Source organism: Anomalospiza imberbis, chromosome 2 (genome assembly GCF_031753505.1).
Source record: "Anomalospiza imberbis isolate Cuckoo-Finch-1a 21T00152 chromosome 2, ASM3175350v1, whole genome shotgun sequence".
Taxonomy (NCBI): Eukaryota; Metazoa; Chordata; class Aves; order Passeriformes; family Viduidae; genus Anomalospiza; species Anomalospiza imberbis.
Genome location: NC_089682.1, coordinates 57885125 through 57904593, shown reverse-complemented (window position 1 = coordinate 57904593; position 19469 = coordinate 57885125). Strand labels below are relative to the sequence as shown.

Below are 19469 nucleotides of genomic sequence, written 5' to 3'. Positions count from 1 at the left end.
TATTCCCAGGAGTTCCCTGATGAGAACAGATGTGATTGATTTTTTTCCCCTGAAGTGTATGATTTAGAAAAAAAATTATCTCTCAAAACCAAGCAAAGACAGTTGTTCGATCACATCTCACCTACTGCTGCATGCCAAGGAGCAGAAGCGGGAGGGAAAAGTCACACAGGGACTGCACAAAGGAGGAAGTGTATCAATATTTAAAAGCTCTAAGCTCAACTTGGATCTTGTAAAAACTCATTTTTAGAATTAATAGATTTCAAAGGTGGAATATATTAAATATAATGATAAGAATTTCAATGCGAGAACCTTCGATTTTAGGCTCAAGTTGAACAGAAGTCAAAATTTCTGTTAGAGGTGCAACACAAAATAAATATTACTATGGAGATCCCATACTGAAAAATTGGCAACAAAAGTACTTAAAGACATCTTAGAGTGAAAGAACTAGAGGCAATTATTAAGAAAACATAAGTTTTGTATTTAACCGTATATAAAATCCAATTCTACATTAAAAATGGCACTAAGAGTACTTTGGAGAAAACCCATAGACTCACTTGAGATGGAAAGCAAGAGTAATACAAAGCATTTTTGATGTACCAGTTCAGAAGCTCCACAAGTTCATACTCATGCTTTAGAAAAATACAGGTTATCTGAACTAAAGTATCAGTCACCTTCAATATTCATGATGTATCATATGACATTTTCTTCACTTGAAAGACCAGCAACTATATATACATATATATACACAAAAAAAAGGGGTTTCTTTTCTCACCTGATATGCCATGGCTCTCCATTTTTTTTTTTTTTTTTTTTTCCATAGAACCATAGAAAAGTTAGAGTTGAAATAGACCTTAAAGATAATCTTACTCCAACCCCCTGCCACGGGCAGGGACACCTTCCACTTGACCAGGTTGCTCAAAGCCCCATTCAGCCTGGTCTTGAACATCTCCAGGGATAGTGAGTCCACAGTCTCCCTGGGCAACCTTTTCCAGTGCCTCACCACCCTCACAGTAAAGAATTCCTGGCTAACATCTAATCTAAACCTGCCCTCTTGCACCTTAATGCCATTCTCCCTTGTCCTATCACTACATGCCCTTGTAAACAGTCCCTCTCCAGCTCCCTTGTAGGTCTCCTTTGGATACTCTGCAAGGTGCTATAAGGTCTCTCCAAATCCTTCTCTTCTCCAGGCTGAACAGCCCCAAATCTCTCAGCCTGTCTTCTTAGCAGAGGTGCTTCAGACATCTGGTCAACTTAGTGGCCCTCCTCTGGACTCATTCCAGGAGGTCCATGTGCTTCTTGCATTGGGAGCCCCAGAGCTGAACACAGCACTCCAGGTCAGGTCTCACGAGAGCAGAGTAGAGGGGGAGAACCATCTCAGTCTGCCAGCTGTGATTCTTTGGATGCAACCCAGGATGCCTTTGGCTTTCCTGGCTGTGAGTGCACATTGCTGGGTCATGCAGAGCTTTTTGTCCAAACAGCCCCTAGACTTTTTCCTCAGGGCTGCTCTCAATCTATTCTCCTCCCAGCCTGGACTTACACTTGAGACTGCTCCAACCCAAGTTTAGCACCTTGCATTTGGCCTTGTTGAACTTAACAAAGTTCACACAGGCCCAACTCTCAAGGCTGTCCAGATCCCTCTGGATGGCATTCCCTCCCTCCAGTGTGCTGACTGCACCACACAGATTGGTGTCACAGGCAAACACTATGGGGGTGCAAGTTCATGTTCTGAAAGCTTCCACTGATTTTTATGCTTACTGACAAATTTCCAATACAGTCTACAGCTGGATTCTGTAACCAAAGTTTTCTACACGCAAAGTTATTGGAATCACATCAAGGCAACTGGAAAATAACACTTTAGCCAGTGATAATTTTGGCACAGTAGTATTACCCTCTTCAACCAGATTTGCAGATATCCAGTAACTCCTCTGGTACTCCAAGATACAGATTTTGCAGCTCCCACCCAATGCCAACCTGCCAATTCTAAATGCAAATGTCAGATGCTGCCTGTTACAGGTACTTTCATCTGTCCTACAAATACCTCTAACATAAATCAGATATTGAAGTGATATCCAATACTGATATGGACATTGAAACAGACAAAACTGAAAGATACCTCCTGGGAAGATTCATGTACAAATATATGATTTTTCTATTTAATTTTAGCGTATATATGCAGAGCATGGCAACCATTTGCAGAACATTTTTTATTTTAGATCTCGCATGCTGCTGTACATAGACAAGCTCACAATGCAAGCGTGGTTAGAACTGTTCCATGCAATACAGAAGACAGAAAAAAAAAAAACAAAAAACAAGTTTTCTTCAAACATTACTCTTATATCTATACCTTAAAACCTAACTATATTCCTGATGGCATGCTGCAGTTTTTTCCAGTTTGCAGCAGAATCAAACCCATTCACCCAAGTTGCTCATTCTGAGAATTCAGATTTATTTGCACAGTTTGTGACTGAAGACCTCTGGAGTACACTTTACACAGTACACCTGTGTTTTAGCATGAATTGTTTATCTTGCTACCCCTAAGGGTAAGCAAGAGAAATTCAATATGGAAGCCTGAAAACTTTCCATCTTGTAAGCAACACCTCCTTCTGTCAAGAATTACATCAGAATTTGCTTACTTACATCTAGTGAATCTTCATTGACCAGGATGAGAGACATACTCTGTGAAATGAGTCTGCAAGAGTACCCTGCAGGAGGGGAAAAAAAAGACAATAAAACACTAAGACTTACTTTTTGGAAGGCTATCTAAGGTTCAAGTTCAACCTTAAGATAAGCATCTATAGGTCAAACAACAATTTATTTTTTGAGCAGTTACTCCTATCAGGCAGACTGCTGGAAATTTTGGTGTATAGGACACACTCCAACGCGACAGATTTACTAGAAACATGGGCTGCATTCTATCTGCATTTTCAAATACATCATTTGAGATGTTTTAATTAAACAAAACACTGTGTGAACTGGATGCAGTAAATATAGCCTATAGTCCTACATGAATTTTTTTTTTTTAAGTCTACATGAAGGCAGGTTTGCCTTCAGCACATTACAGGAACTGATCCAAATGCACAATTGCATCTATGCCAGATGACTGGAAGTGCACACATGTTTTCAGTTGATGCTACTCAGTTTCCTTAGACCACACAAAGCTTACATGAGCATTTTTTACTCCTGAGTGCTCAGTGTGGAAGGTTCTGAGCTTCATCAAGAAGTACAGATCAGTGACACTCTCAGAGCCCCTACCAACTCCTATAGACAGAAGGTAATTGGACTACATTATTCTTAGTGTGGGACTGGGACATGAAAGAACAAGAGCACCCAAAAGGCAGTTCTGTACATTTCCAAGGACACCAAAATTCAAAAACTCTCAAGACAGAAAAAAACCTCTCATTTTTAAAAAAGTTTAATCATTTACAAATAAACAGGTTAATTCTGTTCATATTAATGGCAAGAGACAAATGCAAACTTGCATCAGACTGACCCTACCACATTATCCTAAAAGCTCATGCAAGTTTACTTGGGATTGACATAGTGATGTCAGCTTCATAAAATAGAGCAGAGAATTACTTTATTTGAAGCACACACCTTTTATTGCTCATCTACACTACATGGGAGAAGGAAATTCAATACAAGTATTTTTTATTTCTGTTTTTTAATAGAAATTAATTACAGCGGCTTAAAAAATTCCTATCAAATAAAATGGGGTCTTGGGAAATCTCTTACTTTTCTTAAATGGAGACTGGAGGGTATTGCAGTATAAGAGTAATGTCCCAGTAAAGAACAACTGCAAGGCTGTCAGGTTCAAAAGCTGAACACCACAATCACTGTAAAAAGATGAAGTGCCTCTTTCCATATCTTACAACACCAAGAGAACCACTGAGGCATGAAATTATCTGTGGGATCCTTGGTACCTTAGAAAGGCCATATTGGGTCATCAATTGCAATGCAAATCATTTCCTCAGGCTACAGAGATTTTATAATTGGGCTAGTTTTGTAGGTATAATCCAGGGTTAACATGTCTGCATGTGTGACATCTGTAAGGAGAGTAAATTCCTCTCCTTCCTTTGAGGAAGACATCTTGTATCATAGCCAGGCACTCTCAGGCAGCAGGTTTGATTACCTGCAGAAGTTCAGTTTCTCCTCCATTTCACAGCTATGTGGACTATGAATATCAAGTGAAACCTTGCTAATATATGTTACCAAGCCTAGGTTTAATTTCTGCTTCAGAGAACAACACAGAATGACACTGAACTCCTACCTGTTGGGAAAAGGATAAAATATGTTCTAATGATGTGCAGCCTACAACATGAAAGCTTTGCAGACAGCCTCTGATTCTGCCTGTGATCAAATCCTGGATGGTAGTACAGAACTGAGCAGCAAACCTTCAACAGTAACAGACAAAACACTGACTTTTTTCTCAAGTCAGTTTGCCATTTTTAAGAGTTAGTTCCAGGCTAAAAAAAAAAAAAAAAAAAAAAAAAAAAAACTTGCTCATTTTTATTGAGAAAAAGAGAATATTACAAATTTAAGTACTTCCCTCCATAACAGGGTTATTCTTTCCCTAGGCTAAAGCAGTCTTGTGCAGTAGGCTGTTACAAATTCAGCATAACTAATTCAAAAGGATTTTCTAGTAGCATTTGATTAGAACAGCAGCTGCAATAGTGACCTGCAATTTCTAAACCACTGCTCACTGCTTCACTTCACCTCTTCCAAAACGAGCAAGATGCCATTCTAGAAGTCAAGCTATAAGGAAAAAAAAAATGCTGTGGAAAACAGTTGTTCTGCTGTGCATCTTGGAAATCATGGACTCAAAAGAACTTATCCTGCAACTGAAGCTATTTTGCATCTTGCCATCACATTAAACAAAGAGAAAGAGTGGAACAGGAGAATGCAAGTCAACACTAACAAGAGTTTATAGGGAATCTATACATTATGTACAATTTCAGGACTAAGATTATGTTAAAATCTAGCACTACTATAAAGCAAAGTAGCTGGCAACTGTAAGAGTACAAATACTAACTTTAAAGCATTACTAGAAATGTCTTAAGCTTTATAATAGTTTTGTAATAGTTATTACTGGCAATACCAACATGGCAAGCAAAAATGCACTCTAAGATAAGTATTTTTGTCAATGCTTCTGAGTAAAATAAGATCAACTGCTGGTTCAAAGCCAGGTATAAAATGTCAACCCACACCTGTAAGTCAATATCTAGCTCTTTTAAATTAAAGTCTGACTAAAAGTCCATGAAGCAGATGAATCAGGTACTTCTGGGACTTATTTTCCTTTAAGTGTCCTGGGAGAAAGATTACTTGAACCAGAGTTCAAGATCATAGCCCACAGGCACATTCATACTGCAGGCATACAGAATCCAGCATCTGAGGGAAGAATGATTATCCTCTGTGTTTAGAGAGGGCACAAATGCCCTGTTCAAACTTTGCATAGCGATACAGGCAAGTGTGCTGGCATGGCTTGTATCCTGAACTGAAACAAAGCACAGCTCACCAAGAAGTGTTCTTTTCTCTGAGCTGAAAAGATAGGGGTCTGATGGATGTACTGTTAGATGGGTAAGGAATCAGCTGGATGCCTGCATCCAGAGAGTTACAGTCAATGGTTCCACACTCACATGAAAACCAGTAATGAGTGGTGTCCCTCAGGCCAGTCCTGAGACTGGTCCTTCGCTATCTACACCAGGGACAGACAGGGATCAAGCACAACTTCAGTAAACCTTGAGAAAACATGAAGCTGAATGGTGCACCTAAATAACACTGGAGAGAAGTGATGCCAGCCAGAGGGACTTCGATCCACTTGAGGAGTGGGCCTGTGACAATCTAATCAAGTTCCACAGGGCCAAGTGCAAGGTCCCCCATCTGTACTGCAACAGCCATAAATATCCATCAGGACAGACTAGGGGATGAACGGACTGAAAGCAGCCCTACTGAGAAGCACCTAAATGATGAAAAGGTGAATGACTCCACCTGGAATATCATATCCAGCCCTGGGGCCCCTATCATAAGATAGATGTGAACCTGTTAGAATGAGTACAGAAGAGGGCCACAAAAGCAATCAGAGGGCTGGAACATCTCTCCTCTGAAAACAGACTGAGAGTTTGGGTTGTTTAACTGGGAGAAAAGAAGGTTCTGGAGAGACCTTTCAATATACAAGGGGAAATTACAATCAAGACTGAGAAAGACTTTTTACCAAGGCCTATAGTGGCAAGTCAAGGGCCAGTGTTTAGTCTGGACATAAGGACGATATTTATTATGATGGGGGTAACAAGACTGGAATGGGTTGACCAGAATTTATGGATGATCCATCCCTGGAAGTGTTCAAGGTCAGGCTGGATGGAGCTTTAAGCAACCTGATTTATGAAAGATGTCCCTGTCAGGGAAGGAGCAGGCGGACTGTATCTTCAAAAGGTCCTTTTCAACCTCAAACCCAAACAACTGTAAGGCAGTGTTTGCAGGCAGCTATCAATGCACACCCCAGGTAAGGGCATTCAGCTCAACAATAGGGACTGATTCATGGTTCAGGGAGGGACACACTTGAGTTATACTCCCATTCCCAGAAAACAAATCTCTTCCTAGAGAAGTTATTGGCTGGAGATACAGCAGTTCTGGTGAGTGTGCTGAGCACCAGGATGGTGGCAAATAGAAATTTATCATGGGTGGTTTTGTCTCACTAAAAGGCAAAGATGACCCAGAGTCTGTAGACTGTTTGATGAAAAGGATGAAGCGGCAAGAACACAGTTAAGCCTTCTAGAGTTGTTTGCAGGTCATGCTTAAAGATGCGTCTGTACCTAGAAGTCCCATTTTCAATGATCTAGAGTGAACACTCTCCTCACTTGCAGAACTAAAACAAAACATATGCAAATTCTGAAAACCAAAGAATCGAGAGGAAGCTGGAAGAACAAAGTACTCCCGCTCCTTGACAGAGCTGCCAAGAGCTGAAATATCCCTCAATACACATGCACCTCCATAGAGCAAGCAAGAGTCAATAAGCATAACACAAAGAGAAAGTGAAAACACTTTTTGCTCCCCAGATAGCATATTTATACTTGAAACATATAGCGCACACATGGATTGGGCTTTAAGTTAAAGGCTTATTACAGTTTTATTGGGTTACACACAAAAACTGGAAGAGTGCCACATGTTTATACTTTCAAGCTTTATGGTCAAGCCAACTTAAACATGAAGCTAATTAAGTAAGCATTTTACTACCAAACTGTACCTTAAACAAAGGGATAATTTAGAAGTTTTAAGTGAGATTATTCTTCTTCTCAAGTTGCTATAATAAAAGAAACAACAAACCAACAGTTTTAAAGAAAGCTGGATGTTAGTCTCCTTCACAGTCTTCAGAATAAGCTCATTTACTGGTGTTCAAGTAGCTCTTGTTGGTTAATATATCAACTTATTTCAGGTACTTACACCTAAATGTGTAGCTACATTTTTTTAATTAGTCAAAAGATGGTGTTTCCCTTCTGAAGTTATCTACTGCTTTTAAAGAAAGGAAAATCTGCAGATTGTGATTCAAACCAGATAACTAACCCTTAAACAAATTGTCTACCTAGGCCATCCACTGTATTTCTACTACAGCTGTATCAGTTCAGCAAGTTATTCCACCTCTTGGTACCACCTTCAACATACAAAGACACATGAAATTTAATGTGAAGCACACAAAAATTCTAGTTAGTCAAGCAGATTGTATCATGGAATTTCGCTGAGTCAACCAAAACAGAAAAAAGTTTAAAAAACCACAAAACAAACCAAACAAATAAAACTCACAAATGCCCAAAACTTTCCTGAAAATAATTTGAGTTCACTTACAGAGCATCATTGATAGAGAATCTTGAATGAGTTTGAGAAAGCAACCTATATTGTTAAAGTTCCTTTTAACCTACACCTGTACATCTAAACAGACTAATCTGCAAATCTAATTGCAGTTGGGGAACCCTAACAGCATATATTGCCTTCTGTTAAAGGAGCTATTTATTCAGTCTTTTTGAGCTCCTATTGACTTCAAGACCCCCTAATTATAAGAATAATGCAACCAATTTTACATTTAGAACTGCACACAGACAGGTCTGGGTGTATTTCAGGCTATTCCTGGGAGAACTAAAATGCTCTTTAACTGAACTTACTTAGGTGAGATGTCAGAACACAACAGTGCAACTCCATCTCTTCCCCTCCCTGGGCAGACTTACAAATGATAGGGAGAAAAATAGATCAAAAAGAACACAAGAGCATCATGACATTCTACTGCCAAAGATGGGATATTTGGGAGGTGTGGCATGACAAGGGGTGTGCCTACATGAGGATATGTCCCTTTAGCAAGTCTTTACTGTATACTAATAGACGTGCTGTAAGGGGACAGCAGGGTCAGTTATTTAAGCTTGAATAATCCACCTATGTTCACAGACATGGTTTGGAAGATGTTGTAAACTATACAGGCTTTGCATTACCTTATTTCCCATTGTATCCCAAACTCAATTCAAAGGCAGGAAGAAAAAAAGCTCTAAAACTGTTTCTGAAACATCAGTCTGGCAGAGTTCTCCTGTTACCATCAGAAAGCAGAGTTACATATATTCATTCAATTAGAACTGCATTTAACCAAGAGCAGATGGGTCCCTTCTGCCTCAAAACGATAATAATTTAAAAAAAGAATATAGCCTGACACGCATAGTGAAGACTTCACTACAAAATCCCTTCTCCAATGTTGTGCCCTGCTGCCAAGGAACCATTCTATAAGCAGCAGGCCCAATTCTATTGAAAAACCCACTCAGCACATCTTGCATGTGACCTGCTACACACCAGACAAATTCAGAGTAACCAGAATGGTGGATACCTATATTAAGAGCTGTTTCCTGTTTGTCACCTGTCAGAATCCATATCTTAATTTCTGCCTTTATTAGTGTGGCTATTGTTTCTGGAACACCTGCTTGCAGGCGGTCTTCAATGGCTGTAGCTCCAAGAAGCAGCAAATCCTGGAGGGAAAAAAAAAAAGAAAACAATCCCTCAAAATCTTTTAAGATAAATCTCTGTTTGGAACATACTCAAAAAAGGAATTAAAACAGCATGTTGCATCTCACTGCTAATACTGCACTTTGACAAACAATATACACCACAGTAAATTTCTAATGTGGCTGTTCTACTTCCTCTGCATACAATTCACATTTCAAGAGGTACAGAATGGAACAGTGGTTTTGATCAGAAAGATGGCAACATTTCAAGAATAATTGATTGAAGTTCTAAAAGTCCAAAGTTAGCCTATAGATGAACATATATACTAGACCATTCACTAATCACCATAGCAACATAAGTAGTCAGTTTATATATTTAAGCTCACAAAACAAAAATTATTTGGCATTACATCATTTAAACTAATTTCCGCCTTTAAAATGTACATACAGACTGGATACAATCACTCAAAGCAAAAATTATTGCCATTATTTATGGATCTAATCATTACATTTGTGTAATACAAGTGGTATGAACATTAATCAATCCAAGTATCTCTAATCAGCATACAGATGTCTTCCAGAAATACATATCTCATACAGAGAATTTAATACTACAGAGTTAGCTGTATTCTCAGGCAATTCTAAAACAATTGCTTGAGGAGATTTGGCTACATTACAGTAAAAAAAAATACTGGCAAAACAATAGCTAAGAAATATACCTTGTCAAAAGGTACAGTCTACTCAGATTTTACCTCTAAAAGCATTTTAATGATTCCTTACATATGCAAAGATGTTCAACTCAAAACAAATTGAAATAAGTTTAGGTATATTGTATCATTTCAGAAATTGCACGGAAAAAGGCAGCATATCTCTACTCTTTGCAGGGACTAAAATTATTCAACAGAAATGAAGACAAATGAACAGAAGGAGTACAAGTTGCTGTTATACAGCCTGGGAATGATGAGGCTTCAGTGTGATCTTGCCATGGACTTTCTATATTAAAAGTGGGCTTATAAGAAAAATTAATAAAGGCCAGCAGTGGCAAGACAAGGGGTGATGGTTTTAAACTGACAGAGGGTATATTTAGTCCAGGCATAAAGAAGTGAGTTTTTAATGATGCGAGTGGTGAGACACTGGAACAGGTTTGCCCACAGAAGTGGTGGACCCATCCCTAGAAGTGTTCCAGGCCAGGCTGGATTGAGATTTGGGTATCATGGTCTAGTGAAAGGGGTCCCCATCCACAGTTGGGAGGCAGGGGTAAAAGGATATCATCTTGAAAGGCCCCTTCCAACCCAAACCTTTCCATGATTCCATGGAGAGGGCATTAAAAGCAGCTCCCATTTGTATGAGTCTAAGCACACCTGAAGAACAGAAGGGCAAATGGCTATCCATACAGTGTGTAAGCTGGCATTAGTTACAGGCCTTGACAGAGTTTCATTTTTGCTATGAGAGATTCAGCTGGCAAAGGCAGCAGAATTGACTCATGCAAGTCACTAAGCTTTAGTTCTCCACAGCCTCTCAATGACACACCAGCTCTGTCAGTGCTAGCAACATTTGAAGGCTACAAACATAATCCAAGTGCACAATTGTAGGTTGTCTTTTTTCCCAAAATCACTTTTAACAAGTTACACATGTCAGCAAGGGATCAGCATGGCTGAGCTACCTGAGCAGGGGAGCTACCACTGCACCTGCTGAAACCCTCTGAGCCAGCATACAGTTGCAGAAGGAAACCCTCTGAGCCAGCATACAGTTGCAGAAGGAAGTCAGTTCAAGTTTGCCTCCACATGTGCACCTATACTGTGATCCAGCAATCTCAGCTCTCACACTGAAAAAGTAGCTCTCTTGGTCTCATTTGAGCCCTGAGACGAAAAAAATCCAGCCTGTAGAAATATATTTTGTGTTACAGTCAAATGCCAATTTATCTCTAAGGCCTGCTTCTTGGCATGACCAGCAAGCAAACTTTAACAAGAAGGAATACAGTGGATAGTTCCTAACTCCAATTCTACAATCCACTCACGTGTTCCCTTTTTTCTTAAAAAATATACAAAATTGTGAAAAAGGCAGGAAAGTAGATGACCAAAAATGACTTAAAGCTTGAGAACACATTTTAAAGGACAGCAAAAGCAATGTTCATTTTTCATCTTGGTGAAAAAAGATGAGTATGAGACCACAGTGAATGAAGCAGAAAGCTGAAAGGAGCTACCCAAACCTAGAGAACCAAGGATGAGATAACCACACTGTTACTGACACACGGTAAACACAAAAGACCATTTCAGGCATGACTTGGAAAAGGAAGACCTAATCTTCAGTTCTTACTGAAAGAGTTCCTGGAGCTTTTCTCTTACCGCCTGAAAGTTAGCTCCTATCCTAACCTTGACCTCTTTGTGGATGCCCCATCCCTGGAAGCATTCAAGGCCATCTTGGATGGAGCTCTAGCAACCCGGCCTAGTGAAATGTGTCCCTGGCCACAGCAGAAGGATTGGAACTCAATGATTTTTATGGTCCCTTCCAAACCTGGCCATTCTCTAATTCTATTTGCCCCAACTAACTTAAATGAACAACAGTGCTCCATAACCTAAGCAGTATTTTAATAGTTATTTTAAAAGATAATGAAGTTCAAAACATGTTTTAAAGAAAACACTAAATAAAATTAAATACCTGGGGCAAGAGGGAACAGTATGAACCTATGCAGGTGAGGAGTGCAACTACCAGCACTTCTGAAAGCAGCAGGACCGACAAGGCTCAGAGAAACACTGGCCCCGAGTGATGACATTTTAACATTTCGTTCACTGTAGGATAAGCGTTTCAAAATAGGTTCTCTGATACCTACTTTCCCCTTCTAAAATTAAGAGCTCTGCAATTTTCATGGAGTGCAGTTTTTCATCCTTTTTTTAGCCCATGCCCCTACAGGTGTTGGCGAGCCCTACATTGTGCCTATAACAGACTTCAAAAACCTTGAACTTGACAGCTGTACGAAAAGGAACACATTTTCTTCATACCCTAGTACAGGGGAACTTAGTGCAATGCAACAATTTCCTCATATTATCTTTATCAAATTACAACAATCTTACACAAAACAGGAAGATTAAAAAAAGTGTGAGAAAAGGGGTTTTAAGTAAAATTTTTTTTTATCCATAAATTCATCTCAGATTTATAGATTTAAACTGTGGACTGAACAGGTTACCATCTAAGAACATCCCTCCAGTTTCTCATCTATGAAATTAACAGTTTATTTCATTGTATAAAGCCCAAATTCCACTGGAAAATACATATGTAAGGGATTCGGCATCTGATCAAGAATGGAATCTGATCAAGAAAGTATGTTTTACCTTTTCAATGATCTCATAGCACTCCTCCAGCTTCTGAGTTCTGTCTTTCAGAACCATACTGGATTCATTGTAGACATTCAACCACTCTCTGTAAGACTTCTCTGACAGATCAGCATAAGCAATGCACAATGTCCTCAGACCTACAAAACAGAAGACAGCCGTTTCCCACAGTAAAACTACATTGAATCAAATCATTCATATGTAACGAATGCTAAATTCTAACCCTCAAGCTGAAACAACAAAAGCTTCTAACACACATGGTTAAAAAATCTCCCTGTACATTTTTTTAAGCACTTAGATTTCCACAAATGTAAAGCGCAAATCTAGTTCATTTTGGCTACTAATGTTGGTGAGATCAAGAGAGTATTAGACAAAAACTTTTTACTAAGTGTGAAAGCAAGCTTGCCTTTCATGTATTTTAAAAACATCATATTAAAGATCAGGCTACATACTGTGATCGGTGATATTACTTAGTCAAGCATCCTGCCCAGCCTGTGCTTCCTTTTAGCAAGACTGTGCTCTTCGTCAGTGTAGCAATGTAACTCACACAAACAACGGGAGTTACACATGCACAATATAGTGAAGAGGGTCCATGAAGTATGAAAACAAATTTATTAGACTACTGGCAAAAGTTAACATAGAAAAGTAATGATTTCTTTTTCTGTCACAAATCAAGCAAAAAGGAGTGTGTGCCATAAAATACAAAAGTTCCAGTACTGAGAACATGGGAGTCTGCAAAAAAAAAAAAATTTAAAAAGTTGACTGGTATTTTCAGATTTTGGAAGAAAAACAGTGGTTCACGGTTTTCACTATAACTCAGGTATCCTGTGCTATCACAAAAGAGAGAACAAACCCAGCTTCATAGTGAACAGAGGTGTTACATCAGTCAAAGACCTTACAGACCATTTCAGATCATCTTTGTTTCAGTCTACCAAGCTTCCCAACACGTTCAGGCTGTCACTCTGCTTCATAAAGCCAGAGACTCCAGCATCCAACTTCTGCCCTGGTAAAAGCACCTCCAACTTCAATGTAATTGAGTTATTCTGGGCAATGCAACTCATGCCCTTTCCCTTCATCACAGGCACACAGAACACTACCTTTTCCTTCCAAATTCCACTTCCCTACTGAAGTCACACAGAAGTTGGACAAAAACCTCCTTACAGCTGAAGTCAACCTAAAGTTTTTAATTTGCTGATAACACACCCCATCTTAATTTATCTTCACAATCATCTTAGTTCACACCACAGAGCTTAGACAAGGCAGAAAATGCTGTAAATAATTTCATGAACTGAATTCTCATGACATGCTGTTTCTCTTACCTTCCGTTGCGAAGTATTCGAGATGGCACAGTGTTTGTTCCATATACTGGGAATCTTTCGAAAGCCTCTCAAAAATTACATTATCCTATTAAAACCAAATTCATTACAACAGAGTAAGTTTACATATGAAGTAGCCATTTGTGTATTTACAAGCTCAAGAGAAGCAACCTGAATGGACTTGCTAATATCAAAACCAAAACTGTATTTACAATATATTTGGGGTTAAGAGACTGATTTGAGTAATTAACCTGGATTGTGCCCAATGGCAGAGATACTGCATCCACTACAAATAATGGGGAGAGAAGCACACAATTCCCTCCTCCCCTCTTTCCATAAAGAGGTCCCCATTACTGGGTAGTACAGAACACTTCTCTATAAATTACTAAGCCAATGTATTGACTTTCAGACAACACAAATGTCTGATCTTATTCAGTGTATATATAGCAGTCCTGTGCAGTAGAGTTTCCTGCAATCTTTTCCAGAAAAGATTGCTACTGATGTTAAAAAAAAAAAAAGGCAGAAACACTGTTTCTGAGAGAATGTTGTGGTAGAACATGATCACTCTTCTTCCTGCAGCAGCTTTATCAGTAAATCAAAGGACAATTGAGAAGGCTCCATTAACAGCTGAAATCAAAATACAGCATCACCTACATATCTAGAGTCTCTGGATTTTATTTATAACTACCAGAACAAGTTCTACAAACATATGTAATACAGAAATCCTACTCAGACATCTGCTCTTCAGCTAAGTAAGCAGACATCTACATCTAGAGCTGATTAGAGACAGGCATACAAACCTAATTATTATGGAAGCAACAGGACAGAGGATGACTACCAGAACGTGGAAGAGTTAATGCAGAATAGTCAGTTAACTTACAGGTCACATGAGTGGCAGATGTGGCACATCTAGGTCTGTTCATACAGAAAACAGCAAGAATTTGTACCACAAACTCTCCTGTCCTCCATCCCTTTCAGTGCCACACTCCAAAAAATGGTGTGAACTCAGGCACAGCATGAACAAGCAAGTTTCAAGTCTGTGTGGTCCTATTAGCATAGGACTGTGAACTACCACACAGTGGCAGCAGGCTTCATTCACTTCCACCACACCAGAATGAAGCCAGCACATCTTTATCAAATCAGGGGAGGTAAATGGAAGGAACAGAGCAGTGAACACTGACCTATATGTCATGACAAATTCAAGCAAACCAGATCCTCACAGAGGTCAGAAAGAGTTTTTCCCTGTTGCAAAAAGCCAGCTCCATAGTCTTCCACTGAAATTAGAACCACTCTCTGGCTGTGGACTATGCTAGTTTTGGAGCCTTTGTACTGTGCTAAGTTATTGCTCTTGTCAGTGAAGACAGAAGCACAACATGGTGCAAGTCATGATGACAAATAACAGCAGGTGCAGAGATGCAAGAAAGCTAGATCAAGAGGCAAGCACTTCAGAACAAATTTTAGTGCTATAAATTCAGACAATAGCATTTATTCCAGCTCCTGAACTGCTGCACAGCTGGGTGAAGCCCTGGCTTTGCAGTAAGGGTAGTAAGGGTACTGCTCCCATTAGTTTCAGGATTTCAACTGGGCAGTAGAAAGCCTAGCAGTCTTCCAGCCTGCAAAAGGAGTCAGAGCACAAATGACAGCTCTCTTAAATCACTTGGCCCTAAACAGAAAGCCAACAGGTATTATGTATGAGACATGAAATATCAGTATCAGCCACAGCTGTTGAAACAATAACTGGCAGTGTTCTCCATTAGGCAGCATAATTACTTACAGCCCCTTTGCAATAGAGACGTAGCTGTCCTGCCGGAGTTCGAACAATCACTGACATTCTCTTCCTGTTGCTATTGAAATAAAAATATTTGCTTTCATTAGTCAAAGTGGTGAAGAGTAATTCCTGTTCTAGCTAGTGAATTTTCTCAGATGTGTTTTGTGCATCTGAGATTAAATGGGATATAGCAGCAGTAACTTAAGATCCCACAACCCTTGACCACAAGGAGATATATTAAATTGCCCATTTCCAGCTTCAGCCCTACATCTCACATTGGCAAGCACTCCAGACTTACACCCGTATGTGAGCAAGAATTTCAAAAAGAGCAAGATAGTATAAAATCATCTTGAAAGAAGGGGAGTCACATTTATTCTCATCATTTTTTCCCAGTTTTTCCTTATTCTTCAAGCAAAATTGCTTTGGGGACTCCAGAAATGGAATCATTAGAGCTGATGACATCTTTATTATAGGCATAACAGACATTGAAACAACCGTCCACTTAAAAGAGCAGTTATTTAACTTACTAACTTAAAAGAGCAAAAACATCATAGAAAGTAATCATGGTACAGATCAGTTCTTGGCCTCCATCAATTCTTTATATTGGTCTAATCAGACCCACAAAGCTGGAATTAAGTAGAAGGAAGTTGGATCCCCTGAGCAAGGAAAGGATAGTCAAGTTTGGCATATATCTTTAAAAAAAATGTAGATAGTAGCATAGTGCACACCAACATTTAACAAAGGAAGGCAGGCAAGGATAATTTTTTAAAGAAATTGATGTTTGACTTATCAATCTCTCCTTCAAAAGAGCCACTGGAAGAAACCCACAACTTCCAAGAGGCAAATGCAAACAAATCAACTCTAATCAAGGGAGCCCTAAGAATGTGTGGTTTCATGTAAATCTTTTCCTTAGCAAAAGGACCAACCTGGAAGCATCCTCCTTACTCATTGTGTTTTTGACAACATGTACAAACACAGTGTAGAGCAATCTTCCTTCTCTTGAGGTTGCTTTGAGAAATGTAGTCACTTTTCAGAGCTCAAGAACCATGTGTACTGAAGTAAGTTCTTGGCATGTATCATCAGACAAAACAAATCCTTTCTGAGGATTTCTGAAGAGGGGTTGGAAGGACAGCAGTTACCTGGGCCCAGAATTTTTGCAACATCCTAATGACACTGGGAAACTTCTGTGTGCTTTTTGGAAACTAGTTACAGAGCTTCCTCAGTGGTTAAGAGGGAAGGTGCTACACAGAGGAGAACTAAGACAGCTTTTTTTCTGCCACATGCAAGCTGCAGCTACTCCTGCCTACAGACACCAAGGTGCTGGTCAACTTGTCACAAACCCTCAAAGACTCTTCCAGTGCCTTTTCAGATACTTCCCACATGTAGCTTAAGTAGCTATATTCTGACTGGAAAGAGGGAAGTACTCAGAAATAATCTTCAAAGTCAAGACACAAGAAAAGTCACCTACCCAAATCATCTCTACCTTTAGTTTTACACAGTCCTTGAGAGCTCAACCAGAACTCAAAGACAGCAGAGAACAGAGTTCAAGAGTTCAAGTTTTTAATCCCCAGAAAGAGTAGACAATAAACAACAACAGGAAAAAAAAAAAAAAGGAATGCTGACTAGCACCATCCAAACTTTATCAACTAACAAAGAGAAAGCACCCTGGTATTTCCAGTCATTTAGGAGCCTGAGTCATCAAAGCTTCTTGCTACCCAAGCAATCCCCATCCTAATGAGTCTGACAAATTAGGAGTGCTTGCAATGTTTATATTTTCACAGCTGGCATGGTTCTTAAGAAGAGGCACTTCCAGGTACAGTTTCCATCTACTCAAAAAGTAGTTTGCAGAAGCATTATGAAAGTGCAATCTCAAAGAATGTTCTTGAAGTAGACAAGGAACAAATCAGGATTTCTGTGAGTCACAGCAAGTTGCTTCCAGGTCAGCAACTTCTCAATAAATGAACTTTTTCCTGCAGTGGCAGGAAAAAGTTTAATAATGGCATGCCAACAGCCACCAGTTCATAACTCATTCATAGTATATCAGAAATAAGATGAAGGGGTAGGGCAAAAAATTAAGGAAGTTCTGCTTTTCTACTCTATCAACTGTAACATTTTATTCTAAATAATATTTTTTTATAAGAAGAGTTTTCTTATTACCCTGAATTTCACATATTAGAGGAAAACTTACCTGGAAAACTCCAGTACATTAAGAATTTCAAAGGTTTTCTCTTTCCCCAGCTACAAAAGAAAACAAAACAAAACAAAAAAAAAAAAAAAAAAAAGAGTGTACTGTTATAAGTACGATCTACATTATATTCTTACATGTGCAAACACACGAGCTGAGCTCAGGTGCCTGCCACACATCCCAGCGTAAATAGGTGTGGCAATGGCTCCCTCTGCTGGTTGAAGGATGCAGAGCTCTATTTAATGAACTGAATTCAACAACCTCGATACTGCGGCATCCTTCATTCACTACTGCTACACCTTTACAAGGAGTTAATACCCTTTTTGATTAGGCATGCTACGAAAGCTAAGCTGCATATTTGGTTCTCAACAGCCATCAGCTAAGAGACATATTACAGGCTGTAGGCATTCTTCCAAGTTAAAATAAGCATTCCCTCCAGGTTTAGTACAACAGTTATTACAATAACCTTTGATTGACCTCCCTTAGTATTTCTTTTATTTGAATTCACCAAAATATTAATTATATTTTTCGTGGCCAAAAAAAAAAAAGATTAACTGAGGAGAAATTCCTGTTATCACCAGCAACTCTCTGCTGGGGCTGAGCAAGAACAATCTGAAGCAGGACAAAGATGTTAAAACACCTGCCATATAATGCACAGAAGGAGCAGCAGGAGTTACCAGAGTCATAGAACTCTAACTGCATGCTGCAAATAGTGCTGAAGAAAGTGCAGCACTAAAATCTAATCGTGGTATAGACATGTCCTAGGCACGTATCAAGTCAGCAACATCCCCAAGATTAAAAAGCACCTCCAAACCATTTTCTACGTGCTGCCACTGATGTAGGCAATCAGGAGAGACAGGAATCTCTGGGAATGACAGTTTTTATTCCTGGCTATAGATTAACAATGCCCCCAGCTTGGCATTACGAGTATACAACTATGTCAGGTAGGCCTGGCTCTTCCTGCAGAGCAGAAAAGCATTCAGATGGCTCTAGATGACACTGTTCATCCTCAGCTCTTCCCCTTCAACTAAGAAGTAGTTTGAGAATTTGTATAATGTTTGTGACAAGTCCAAGAAGATATGTTTCAAGTGCTTAGAGTGGAAGTTTACCAAGAAATTTGAAAGGGAACGTACCTGAGAGGAAGGACAGAAAATATTCATTATTCTTAATAAGCACCCTACTAGCTGCATCTGCGTAAATCTGGAGCCACTTCAGCTTAGACTACAACTTGAGTCTGAATGCGGCCCCATGAGTCTGAGGCTGCCTGTGTCAACTGCAATCCAGTAAGTACACAGCCCTGCATACACACCGTGTGAGACAGATACATCTTCTACTGAATATCTTACTCAGAAGAAAGAAATGAAACACTTAGAAGAACAGCAACCATTAAACATAACAGGCAAAAAACCTCCCAGACACATTAATTTGCTCCTAATGTGAGTGCTCCCATCTGTGCTTGCTGGACAAAGGAAATATTTTTCAGGCACAAATGCTGTTATTTCCCATTTAAGTTTGCAGCTTCCTATTGCCCATGCCACAGGGCAATGGGGCAAAGGACTTGGCATCTTCAAATATATTAAGACAACTTTTCTTGGTGTACATAAGCTCCTTGCATGTAGCATCCTAAAGACCCTGGAAAAGGGCCCTCACAGGGACCAGAGAGGACACCCGTATGCTCTGCAAGAGCTTGACAGCCTGTGCCATGCACATCCTCCACTTACCGCATCAATGATAACAGAGTGGGGAGTCCGTCCTGTGAAGACATAACCAAGTTTTTTTGCTCCTTTCACTAACGCTCCTTCATCTGCCAAAACAAAAAAAAAAAAAAAAAAGGCAGCTTGAATTCCACCTGGTATGTTAAAGAGGCCTCCAAAACACATACTTCAATATGGCAGATTGCCAAAC

The 19469-nt window shown here is 39.5% G+C and overlaps 1 protein-coding gene across 7 annotated transcripts in view; it reads right to left on the bottom strand.

Moving 5' to 3' along the window:
• ATP8A2 (ATPase phospholipid transporting 8A2) overlaps positions 1-19469 on the bottom strand; it is a 317516-nt gene that overhangs the window by 219419 nt on the left and 78628 nt on the right. For all 7 annotated transcript variants that reach the window (XM_068181246.1, XM_068181248.1, XM_068181251.1 and 4 more), the window contains 7 exons: positions 19286-19368; positions 17568-17617; positions 15386-15455; positions 13615-13699; positions 12296-12435; positions 8852-8990; positions 2638-2702 (listed from right to left, as the gene is read on the bottom strand). In XM_068181246.1, coding sequence (XP_068037347.1) covers positions 2638-2702; positions 8852-8990; positions 12296-12435; positions 13615-13699; positions 15386-15455; positions 17568-17617; positions 19286-19368 — 632 coding nt within the window. The remainder of the gene's footprint in view (positions 1-2637; positions 2703-8851; positions 8991-12295; positions 12436-13614; positions 13700-15385; positions 15456-17567; positions 17618-19285; positions 19369-19469) is intronic.